The sequence below is a fragment of the Cebus imitator genome, unplaced genomic scaffold (assembly GCF_001604975.1).
Source record: "Cebus imitator isolate Cc_AM_T3 unplaced genomic scaffold, Cebus_imitator-1.0 Scaffold75, whole genome shotgun sequence".
Taxonomy (NCBI): Eukaryota; Metazoa; Chordata; class Mammalia; order Primates; family Cebidae; genus Cebus; species Cebus imitator.
Window position 1 is genome coordinate 4,284,265 of NW_016107390.1, and position 12,922 is coordinate 4,297,186.

The following is a 12,922-nucleotide window of genomic DNA, read 5'->3' on the forward strand; positions in this document are numbered from 1 at the left end:
ACACACACACCCCCAACACACACACACACCCCAACACACACACACACCAACACACACACACACACATACACTCCCACTCTAACAATGAACAAAAACCAGGTAATCTTGAAAGTCATATATTTTTCTTGAGCCAGTCAGGGAGCTGAGGTTGCAAGACAACTAGCTAATGTAAATTCTAAAAGGCGACACGTCTCTCTGAAGACAGAACACTTGAACCATTCTATCTTTGGCATAGCATGGAAAGGGGAAACAGCGACTGTAAAAGCAGATAAAAGGAAAGCAGCCAACATTTTAATGGGTTCCTAGAGTGTGGGCTAGTGTGCCAGCCTGGAATCCCTGGGAGCCCCAACAGGAGGATGAGAGAAACCTGCACTCATTCTTGAGCACTGTGCCACAGGCTTCCTTCCACAGGATGCTCACAAGAAAGATTGGAGTCATGGCAAAAAACCCGCGAGCAGCTTCCCCACTCCAAGGTGGGGCATAAGCATGCCCACTGCCCACTGACTAGACTCAATATTTTCTATGAAGCAAAAGCCTCAAGCTCCAGGAGGAGGGGCAAGAAACCTTCTCAGGAAGGTGGCCATACATATGGCAATAACTTTTTAGCTACAACACCAAAGGTATGATCCACGAAAAGAAGTTGATAAACTGGATTATATCAAAAATTAAAACCCTGTTCTGCAAGAGACAATATCAAGAGAATGAGAAGACAAGCCACATAATGGGAGCAAGCATTTGCAAAGGCCACAACTGGTAAAAGGACTATTATTTAAGTTATTAAAAGAACTCTTAAAACTCAACAGTAAGAAAATAAAACCTGATTGAAAAATAGTCAAAAACCTTAAGAGACACCTCACCAAAAAAGATATACAATGGTAAATCAGCATAAAAAAATGCATCCACCTATGTCATCAGGGAAATGCAAATGAAACAATAAGATATGATTACACACCTATTAGAATAGCCAGCATCCAGAACACTGACAACACCAAATGCTGGTGGGGATGTGGAGCCACAGGAACTCTCACTCACTGCTGGTGAGAACACAAAATGAAACAGCTACTTGGGAAAACAGTCTGGTGTTTTTTTAATGAAACTAAACATATTCTTAACATATGAATCAGCAATCGTAGCCTTTGGTACTTTCCCCAAAAAGCTGAAGACATCCACACCAAAACTTGCACATGACCAAGATATCTGTCAGTAGTGAATAAATAAACTGAGGTACATCCAGACAATGAAATATTATTCAATACTAAAAAGAAATGAGCTATCAAACCATGAAAATACATGAAAGAAACTTAAATGCATATTACAAAGTGAAAGAACCCAATCTGAAAAAGCTACATACTGTGTGATTCCTACTATATGGAATTCTGAAAAAGGCAAAACTATGGACACACTAAAAAGATCAGTGGTTGCCAGGGCATGGAGTCAGGGAAGGATGAACAGGCAGAGTACAGAGCATTTGTAGGGCAGCAAACATGATCATATCGTGATATCATACAGAGCATGTTTAATGGTAGATATATATCATCATATGTCTGTCCAAAAACCATAGAATGTACAAAACCAAAGCTGAACTCTAACATAAACTATGGCCTTTGGGTGATTATAATGTCCCAGTGAAGGCTTATTGATTGTAACAATTACACCACTCTGCTGGGGGTACTGATGATGTGGGAGGCTATGCATGTAGGGGGTATATAGGAAATCTTTGTGCCTTCCTTTCAATCTTGCTGCAAACCTAAAACTTATGTTAAAAAATTTATTTAGAGTGTTCCTTATTCCTAACTATGCCGAAAATATTATTTTTAAAAAGCAACTAGTTAAATGTATCCCTCTTGAAATTTTATTTGGTGCTCACACTGAAACATTTTACCACCAAATAGAGGACACACAACCACACATACACACACATTCACACGTTCACAAACACTTAGAACATCATAGGCATATCCCAAGTTGTGATCCAAAATGTCGTTCCATAAATCAGTTGTTGAAAATTCAAAAGGCATTTTGCCTTAGAAATAACATTATGTAAACATGGTATTTTGGTTCACAGACTAACTTACAAGAGTCAATTTAACCTATAATATAAATAAACAACCATTCAGAATCTAAGTCTCTGAAGTTCCTGCTACAATCCTAGAATCCAGAACAGAGCTCAGCATGTATTAAGGGCCTAATAAATATGTTGAATGAGGATATGAAAGAATAGTAATGTGAAACATTTGCTGAGCACTAACTCTGTGCCAGGAACTATTCTAAAGAACTTTTTACGGAATATTTTAGGCAATTTTCACAACCTTACAAGGTAGCATTTTGGAGATAAAGAAAGTGAGGAAGATGAAGTTTAAGATTAAGGAATTAGCTCATGACCATGCAGCTACAAAGAAGTAAACTGAGGAATGCCCAGAGAACTTGGTTTTAGGATACATGCTGTTAAGTACGATGCATACAATCTCTTTACTTTTGGCTTTAAGTCTTAAAAACAAAGGACTAGATCCGGAAGGTAGATAGCCCAAAGAATGTAAGTTCCATATGGACAAGGCTATCTATGTGTCCTGGGATGTGTCCCAAGCACATCAGCAGTGTATAATAAGCACTCAGTAAATATTTGATGAATAAATCTAAGGGTATCTTTTTCTTTTTCCTGGGTAGTGGGCCTATCCTAAGCAAAAGTGTAACTTACAATTTCTTTGACATTGTCCTAACTTTGTACACCTCCTTTTTCCATTGACTATTCTCCCCAGTGATCAGATATAGCAGCTGCCTTGTCCCAGCAAAGGTAACCACACAGCCTGCTTTAAATAACTCATTATCCATTCCCAGATCAAAATTCTAACTCCCAAAACTCTCCTCCCACAGGGCAGCAAAGATCCCAACTTATTGGGAGGGTAGCGATCTGATCTGGCTTTCCCACTAAAGTATAAACAAATGTGGCTTCCAGTGCTTTCAGGGAGTTCTCAATGCATATAACTGGCTTACAAGGGATTGCTTGTGAACCCCAATTGGCTTATAATTTTTGAACAATTTGAAAAAGGATAAACTTTTCTAAGTGATTTCTGGTATTCGCAGCTTCCTGCTTTCTTCTATGTGATGCTCTCAGATTGTCTGTTGTTAGACCCCTTAGGTGAGACAGCCTGCCTAATCCAAACATGTCCATGGTCCAGTGAAACAAACTCTAGGGAGAACACAGGAACATTCTGAAACAAACGAGATGTAGTAAGATTCTTTTCTAGCAACGTATAAATCACTTACCATTTCTTCATAAGAATACAATTTTATATTATAAAATAATTATATATAAATCTAATTTTGTTAATCTGTTCTTCATAGTATGTTATCAGTTATTTAAAAACAAAGATTTGCAAGCAGCACTTCATCAAAGGAGTGCCTCTCCACAGAAAATTGGCGAGGTGGCGGTAGGAGGTGGGGATCATGTCTCTGCTTTAGCAAAACAGAGAATGGATGATTCATTTCTGAATTACAAGTCATATGGGACTTGAAATGCAGTTATTGGGAAACCATTACACCACTGATGGAAGTATGCAATACTGTACCGTAGGGGGTTAACAAAACAATCCAAACAAGCTAAATTGTGATGATGAAGCTAAATTAACAGCAATTTATAATTAAAACCAAGCAACATTTGAAAATGAAGATGAGTTTCGCATGGTGGATCACACCTGTCATCCCAGCACTTTGGGAGGCTGAGGCGGGCAGATCACCTGAGGTTGGGAGTTGGAGACCAGTCTGACCAACATTGAGAAACTCTGTCTCTACTAAAAAAAAAAATAAAATAAATAAATAAATAAAATACAAAATTAGCCAATCATGGTGGCACATGCCTATAATCCCAGCTACTTGGGAGGCTGAGGCAGGAGAATTGCTTGAACCCGGGAGGCGGAGGTTGTGGAGGGCCGAGATCACACCCTTGCACTCCAGCCTGGGCAACAGGAACGAAACTCCACCTCAAAAAAAAAGAAAGAAAATGAAGATGCCCTTAGAACAACACTGATAACCTAGTAATAATTAAAATCCCTTCCCCAAATTATCAGTCAAACCAGCAGCGCTTATGTTACGCTGTGCAAGCTCTGATGGCTGTGGTGGTGGCCAGTAGAATATTGCATTAGCATTCTCATTAAGTTGTTTTGGCTTATAAAAACCAAATTTCAGTACTTTTAGATTTTTTACTTAACAGATTTTGAAACTGTCCATAAGAATTGACAAAAACAGCTACACCTCGCGGTGAGTCTTCTGCTCATCACTACCCAGGGAGCTTAGGTCTACACTTGATCACTTTCCTAAGCAAAGGATAAACAACTCAAGACATTTCCCCAGGGACAGTGGAAGTTTTTGACCATACATCCCAAATCTCATATCAATAAAACAGAGAGAACAGGAGATTTTAAAAAATAAACGCTTTAAGGGCAGCCAACTCCTGTCCAGCCTGCCAAGGGAGGCTGGCTCCCCAGGAGAGCCTTTCTCCTTGCATCTGGGTATCTGGAAGCATGGAAGCAGCCAAGAGTGACCTCCCAGGAGGCAGCAGGTGCCGTCGTGGCTCCTCTGCACTGCAAGCTTGCAATACTTAGCTCAGCCCAAACAAAGAGGAAGTATGCAACCACAGGAGTGAGGCAGAGTATATCTTTTACATCTTTGTGTCTTCTGGCCTAGCACAGTGACTGGTACAAAACAGATGCCCAATACACACAGAACAAAGTCCTCAGGTCACCTTTCCAGCACCCTATCCATAAACCTGCATTTATCAGCCCATATCAGCTTTTCTGCTACAGCTGCGGCAATGGCAGAGGAGGAGGCAACCCTTTCCCCAGGTCACCACCATCTTCCGCCCAGTGCTCGGTGCCCCAACCCGCCTCTCTTCTCTGGAATCTCATACGCCGCACTGTTTCTGCCTCAGCATCTCCAGAGTTCTTTTGACTCCTCAAACCCCCTTCACAGGAATACATGGAATTTATTAAATCATTTCATTATTATAGATAATAAAAAGGAACTTTTTAAGTAAAAACAATTCATTTAAAATAAGCATAAGTTTGAATTTTTGTAACATAAAATTTTAATTTTCCTGTGCAATAAATAATGCCACTATTTCATTTAGATAAATTAAATCCACAGTGAATTAATTATAAAAGAAAAAGGTACCATTGGGTAATAACATGTCTTCTCACCAAAAGATACTCTAAAACATAGATTTAAATTTAAACCCATGTTATAAAATCAATAACAAATAAAAACAATTTCATCATTTGTTTTGAAATGTTTGTTTTTTGAATGTAAAATTCAACTGCTACTCTTATAGCTTTCTCTCTTTTTTTTTCAATTTTCCCTTTTCTTTAAACTTTTAAATTCAGGGGTATGTGTGCAGGTATGTTACATAGGTTAACTTGTGTCACAGGAGATTGTGAACAGATTATACCTGTCACCCTAGTATTAAGCCGAATGCCCATTAGTTATTTGTCCTGATGCCCTCCCTTCTTCCACCTTTTCCTGTCTGGTAGGACCCTGTGTCTTCTGTTGCCCTCTAAGTGTCCCTGTGTTCTCATCGTTTAGCTCCCAGTTATAATGAGAACATACGGTATCTGGTTTTCTGCTGCTGCACCAGTTTGAAGGATAATGGCCTCCAGCCCCATTCACGCTCCTGCAAAGGACTCTTTTTGCTTTTAAATTATGAGATAAAGATTAAGATTTCAGGCTTCTATTTTCAAGCACTTTTCTGAAAATAGTAGATAGTGTTAATTCCCCAAATTAAAATGTCAAATTAGATACAAATCAATATTGTATTTTGTATTTTTAACACTGGCTTTTGAAGAATCAAATTTATATTACAATCATAGCACTTATGGATTTGGTAAAGATCATCCTAAGTCTAGTTTATAGAAGAAATATCTATTTTAAACTCATTACCAGATTGTTACACTTTGATCAGAAGCTTCATGTCTTTAGACAACGGTTTTTATGGATATAACTTAAACAATATATTACTGTCCAAAAGGGGAAAAAACTCCCACAACACTGTGTAACAGACGAAATACCCAGGGTTACTGGGAGCTGGTGACAGTGGGCGCCCAGGTGAGAGGACACAGGTGCTCAGCAGGGCTCCACTGGCTCTGTATACACTGGGGGTTTTCACATGGTTCTATTTTCTAGGGAGAAACATGTGAATTGATACCGACTTTAAAATAAAAACAGAAAAAAAAAATTGGCACCACCATCTTCAACATGAATTCCCTGGACTGCCTTTGTGGACACCAGGGGTTCCAAACCACCAGCTGAAAATTTAACTTTCTTCATTTTCACAACTTTAATGATCTTTACAATCAAAATTTAATGCACTCACATCTACTCCAACTTAAAACAAAATATTCCCTGCTCCAAAACGCCCCTCCCGATACATTCCCACCACCAGTGTCTCTTAAATCTCACTGCCCTTTGTGGCCAAATTTCCTGAAGAAGTGCTTTACATTTGCTAACTTTTCAATTCACTCTCGTCTTGTTTCTGCCCCCAATCTTCAATGAAACTTGTTTTTTAAGGTAACCAGTGATGACCACGCCATTTTCAGTCTTACGCAGCTGCTCAGCAGCAGCTGGTGGGGCACTTCCTCTTTCCTGAGGACTGCCATCCCTGGCATGCATCATAAAGCGCTCTTCCATTTCCACTTATTTCTCAGGTTGCTTTATTTCAGCTCCTTTTCCCAACCTCTATGTTTCCTTTAAAAACGTTAGTGTTCTTTAGGATCTGGTAGGACCTCCCTTCTTCTTATTCTGGGTGACTTCATTTACTCCCAAGGTTTCAAATATCTCTATAGGCCAAAGGAGATTTCCATCTCCAGTCCAGACCTGTCTCCTGAGCTAAGCCCCTTCTCTACGCCTGCTTATTCAACCCATCCACTAGAACAATGCATTTGAGCATTAAATTCAGGGCCAGAACTGAGTACTTGCTCTCATCCCAAACCCAGGACGTCTCAACCACAAACCTGCTTCTTCAGAGTGTTACCTAGTTCTCAACAAGTAGCAGTACTAGGCATCCACTGCTCATGTCGGAAATATGGGTGCCATCCTTCTCCACCCAGCACTGCCAATCAATAAAGTCCTGTTGGTTCCACTTCCTATACATTTCACCAGTGTTTATTTTTGCCACCATTATTACCACTGCAGTCCAAGTATCATCATTGCTTGGCTAACTCCTCCAATAGTTTCCTAGTTGGTCTTTTTTTTTTTTTTGAGATTAAGTCTTGCTCTGTCACTCAGGCTGGAGTGCTGTGGTGCAGTCTCGGCTCACTGCAACCTCTGCATCCCAGGTTCAAGTGATTCTCCTGCCTCAGCCTCCTGAGTAGCTGGGACTAGAGGTGCCTGCCACCAGGCCCAGCTAATTTTTGTATTTTTAGTAGAGATGGGCTTTCCCTATCTTGGCCAGGATGGCCTCAACCTCTTCACCTCATGATCCACCCAAACTGCTGAGATTACAGGCCTGAGCCTCCATGCCCCGCCCCTAACTGGTCCTGAGTAAACACAACGGCTCCGCTCCAATCTGTTATCTGCTCTGGAGTTAGAATGCTACTTTTAAAATGCGAATCTGATCACATCTCCTCTGGTTTTAAAAAAATCTTTTGATTTCTTCCCATTAGTAACAAGATAAAATAAAAGATCCGTGATTAAAAAGCATAAAGACCCTGCCTTTAGGTCTGTCCCGTGCCTACCTCTCCAGCCTCACTGTATGTCATACTTTCTTTTCTTTATGTTAAATACACAGTTCTTGCTCTTCCTCAAGAGTACTATGCTTTCCTATCTCAGTATCTTCCATTTTACAGATTTTCTTTCTCTAGAACAGGAGTCAGCAAAACTTTTTAGGAGAGGGCCAGATAGTTCCCCAATTCCCACGCTAAAAGGCTAATAATCTAACGAAATTGCTTACAGATTCAAGTGTCATGTTCTCATTGAAACTTTTCTTAATCAATGTTAAGTCCCCTGCTGGGGACAGTGGCTCACACCTGTAATCCCAGAGTTTTGGAAGGCCAAGGCGAGAGGATGGTTTGAGGCCAGGAGTTCAAGACCAGCCTGGGCAATATCACAAGACATGGTATCTACAAAAAAATTTTTAAAAATAGGCTGAGCATAGTGGCTCATGCCTATAATCCCAGGGGAGGCCCTGAGGATCACCTGAGGGTGGATCACCTTAGGTCAGGAGCTCGAGACCAGCCTGGCCAACATGGCGAAATATCATCTCTCCTAAAAAATACAAAAATTAGCTGGGTGTGGTGGCAGGCACCTGTAATCCCAGCTCCTTGGGAGGCTGAGGCAGGAGATTTACTTGAACCTGGGAGGCGGTGGTTGCAGTGAGCTGAGATTGTGCCACTGCACTCCAGCCTGGGTGACACAGTGAGACTCCGTCTCAAAAAAAAAAAAAAAAAAAAAAAAAAAAATAGCAGGTCATGGTGGTTATGTACCTATAGCCCCCTACCTACTCAGGAGGCTGAGGAGGGAAGATCCTTGAGCTCTGCAGTTCAAGGTTACACTCCATAGCCTGGGCACCAGAGTGGGACCCTCTCTTAAAAATAACGGAAAAAAAAGATAAGTCCCCTTATTAAATGTACTTGTACCACAAAATTATTTCTGCTTCACAGAGCAGGCCATTATTGTACAGTTGGCCCTTAAGCAACATGGGGGTTAGGAGTGTCAACCCCCTGCACAGTCAAAAATCCATGCATAACTTTGACTTCGCTCAAACTCAACTACCAACAGCCTACTGTGGACCAGAAGCCTTACTGATAACATAAATGGTTGATTAACACATATTTTGTATGTCATATGTATCGTACACTATATTCTCACAATAAAGTAAGCTAGAGAAAATATAAAGAAAATCATAAGAGAAAATACCTTAACAGCACTGTATAGTTACATATTGGCGTCATAAGTTTATACTATCTGTTTATAAGATGAATCATCTGAATTGACAGGCAACTGCAGCTGCAAACTTCAACCTAAGCTACGTAACAAGCAATGCAACTTCTGCTTGTAATGTCATGACTTTTCTCTGCTTCTTGAAAGTACTTCCAACATCACTAGTGGTACTTCCTGTGGGTCCCACAGTGTTATTCCAAGGTTATGGTATTGCATTAAACATGGTGAAAAATACATAAGAACTGCAATAGATCACTTTTTATGGCAATAAGCAATTTACTGGAGACAGCAACTGTTCACAAGGAGATGATTTGGTACACACAGCATTTTAAGTGAATACTTACAATACTTGGGCTCCTCGCAATAGCAACAGGAGGTGGTTACAAAATTATCACAGTAGTACAGTGTGTACTACAGTTAATTTCATGCAGTTATGATTTAACACCGCATCTTTACATTTCTCTCAACTGCAAATGGTACCATGTATGATCTGTGTTTGTGTAACTTTTGATAAATTTTAACTTTTTATAGTAGATTTGCATATATTTTACGGTAGTAAATGATAAAGACCAGTATCAATAGATATTTTATGTATTCATGACATACCTAACTTTAACACTTTTTTTTCATTATTTCTAGGCTACATGGTCTGCAGGTTTTTTTCAAATCATTGCACATTTCCAAAAAATTTTCCAATAAATTTGTTGAAAATAATCTGCGTAGAAGTGGCCCCAGACAGTTCAAATCTGTGTTGCCTAAGGGTCAACTATAATTAATTAGGCAGTTGTGAAATTCTTTTGTGAATATCCATCTTCCCTATAAGGATGTAGGCTCTATTAAGAGTGGGAACTATACCTACTTTGCTATTTTATTCCAGCATGTGGTAGAAAATGTGACATATAGTAGCAATCAATCAATCAATCAATCACTGTTGAATGAATGAATCAATAATTTGCTGCCTGACCTTCATTTGGCACGTTTATCTTTCTTAGCCTTAGTTCTCCATCTGGAAATGGAGATGATAAATACAGCTACTTTCAAGGCTGCTTCAAGGTGCATACAGAATGTGTGTGAGAGCATTTTGGGAACTCTAACGCAATACACAAATATAAGAAAATACATGGAAACATGCCTCAGATGCATAGGACTGGGGCAAACTATGGCCCAATGGCCAAATCCTCTGGCTCGTTTTGTTGCTCCTCTAGCTAGCTAAGAATGGTCTTTACCTTTATAAAGGATTGTGAAAAACAGAAAACAAGGAACACTATGCAACAGAGACCACATGCGGCCTGCAAAGCCTGAAATATTTACTCTCTGGCCTTTTACAGAAAAAGTTTGCAGACCCCTGACCTAGAGAAGTGCCTGGGCTTAAGTAAACACTTTGACAGTGAATGAATAATTATTACTTCGCAAATATATCCATATGTTGGTATTTTGATAACTGACAAGCAGTGCCACTTTCTGACTGCCTGTCTTCCATTCAATAAAGCAAGCAATCGATGTAAAAATACCTCTCCCCTCCCCAGGATAGTATGTTTACTTTACATTTTAAAAATACAAGGAGTCTACAAATAGTTTCATTTCCTTCAATTATATCAGGAACTATTTTTGAAACAGAAAAGGCATGGATGGCTGGGGAATGGCGTGGGGATGGAGAGCTGGAGGCTGTGCAAACCATGTCCACTGGGAGGGTGACTGCTATCGCCGTACAGGTGATTGCTGTGTGGAAGTCCAAGTCTACAGAAACCTATTGACTGCCTGTTGTAAAATACCGAGATTATTTTCTCCCCAGGGAATCCATTATCACACAGAAATTAGAAATGGCACATGGATAAAAAATAATAAGAGGCTGTGTTTATTGCCAAAAAGAAATCCCCAATACTGCACAAAAGGAAAGGATTCTGGAGTCAAAAGATCAAGATTCAAGTCTGAACTCTACCACTTATTCCATCTGTCACTTTGAGCAAACCTATTAGCCTTTCTGAGCTGAATTTCTTCATCTAGAAAAAGTGGAATAATCGTTGATGACATTTAGTAGGTGGTCTTTATGAGCCAAGTGCTTTACTATATTTGATCTTTCTATTAAAATGCAAAGTAGATGTTATTAGTGCCAATATATAGGTGAAGAAACAATCACTCAGAGAACTTAAATGACTTGCTCAAAGTAACACCACTAGAAAGGAGCAAAGGGTTTGTTTGCAGTCAAGTTCTGACTCTAGCAATGCTGTTAGTGCAACCTCTGATAAGATATTTAACCTCTTTAGACCTACTATGTGCTTTACCTTACAAAAAGCACATAAAGCCTAATTTCCAGAAGAGATGATTTGAAATTCCTCACTATTATAATATTGCCAACTTATATCTTAAAGGAAAATGGTTTTCCTCCCTTCTTCCACATTAAATCTAATTCTATGACTTCAGAGAATAGCAGAAAGAGGGTGTGCTCTCCTCTTTGTGTATAATGACAACCTAAATTAAGGAAGCATAAATACCTAAAATAAAAGTACTAGATTTTGAGCATGTTCGCTGAGTAGCATAATGATGATGAACTCTACTTATTCCATAGCAATTCCCCTTCTGTTTGTAAACCAGACACATTCAGCGCACGGCACATGAGTTGATCATTAAACCTGGATTACCTTTGCTTCATTGTCTCATGTACTCTTCCATGCTGGACGCACTGTTCCTCCAATTCATCATTTCTTCTCTGTAACTTTTCCAATTTGTCATATGTATACCTTTTTTCTTGACTGAGTTGAGCTATTTCAGATCTAGAGAGGTGAAAACACAAAAATGATAGATGTTGAAGGTTCTTATTACTAGGGCATATTGTTATTATATAACCTTAACATTACCTTAAACTCTGTACTTAAACGTAACAGTATAATGACAACTATATCCTTTGCAAAAGAAAATATTTCAGAAATTTCAAGACACGTTGTAAGACTCAAGTGTTACACAGAAAAAGGAATAACAACTTACTCTAATAGACATGGCTTCCCTAAGGAACAAGACAAAAATGATAATGATCAAATCTCTTTTTTAAAAGACTATCATTACCATTCATTTAACAAATACTTACTGAGTGCTTATTCTAGGCCAAACACGATGCTGTCAGAGAAGAAACCCTAGGCCTAATTTCTATATCAGCTTCTTTTAATTAACATAACCAGTGTAACGGCACACAGTTAAAATAAAAATAGTTCTGTAATAGTTAATTTTATGTGTCAACACGGTTGGGCCATGGTGCCTAGATATTTGGCCAGACATTATTCCGGACATTTCTGTGAGGGAGTTTTTTAGATAATATTAACACTTAAATTAGTAGACTTTGAGAAAAGCAGATTACCCTCCATGTGGGTGGGATTCATCCAATCCATGGAAGGTCTTAATAGAACAAAGAGCCTGGGTGCAGAGGCTCATGCCTATAATCCCAGCACTTCGGGAGACTGAGGTGGGAGAATCACAAGGTCAGGAGTTTGAGACCAGCCTAGGCAATATGGTGAAACGGGTCTCTACTAAAAATACAAAAAATAGCCAGGCATGGCAGGGGGTGCCTGTAGTCCCAGCTACTGGGAGGCTGAGGCAGGAGAATCACCTGAACCTGGGAGGCGGAGGTTGCAGTGAGCCGAGATCTCGCCACTGCACTCCAGCCTGGGCGACAGAGCAAGACTCTGTCTCAAAAAGAAAAAAAATATATATGTATATAGAACAAAGATTGACCTTCCCTGAGCAAAATAGATTTCTGCCTCCAGAGTGCCTTTGCACTTAAACTCCAGCACTTCCCTGGGTTTCCGGCCTGCCTGCCTACCCTGAAGATTTTGGACTTACCAAACCTCCACAATTGTCAGAGCCTGTTCCTTCAAATAAATCCATGTCTACCTATCTCCATGTCTATCTAGACGCAGACCTAGATATACAGGTAGATAGATCAATAGACTGATGGAAAGATATTCAGTTAGATCTGTTTCTCTAAAAACCCTGATTAATACAAGTA

At 39.6% G+C, this 12,922-nt stretch overlaps 1 protein-coding gene across 6 annotated transcripts in view; it reads right to left on the minus strand.

Moving 5' to 3' along the window:
• SDCCAG8 (SHH signaling and ciliogenesis regulator SDCCAG8) overlaps positions 1 to 12,922 on the minus strand; it is a 251,444-nt gene that overhangs the window by 63,129 nt on the left and 175,393 nt on the right. For all 6 annotated transcript variants that reach the window (XM_017531944.2, XM_017531938.2, XM_017531937.2 and 3 more), the window contains one exon: positions 11,565 to 11,696. In XM_017531944.2, coding sequence (XP_017387433.1) covers positions 11,565 to 11,696 — 132 coding nt within the window. The remainder of the gene's footprint in view (positions 1 to 11,564; positions 11,697 to 12,922) is intronic.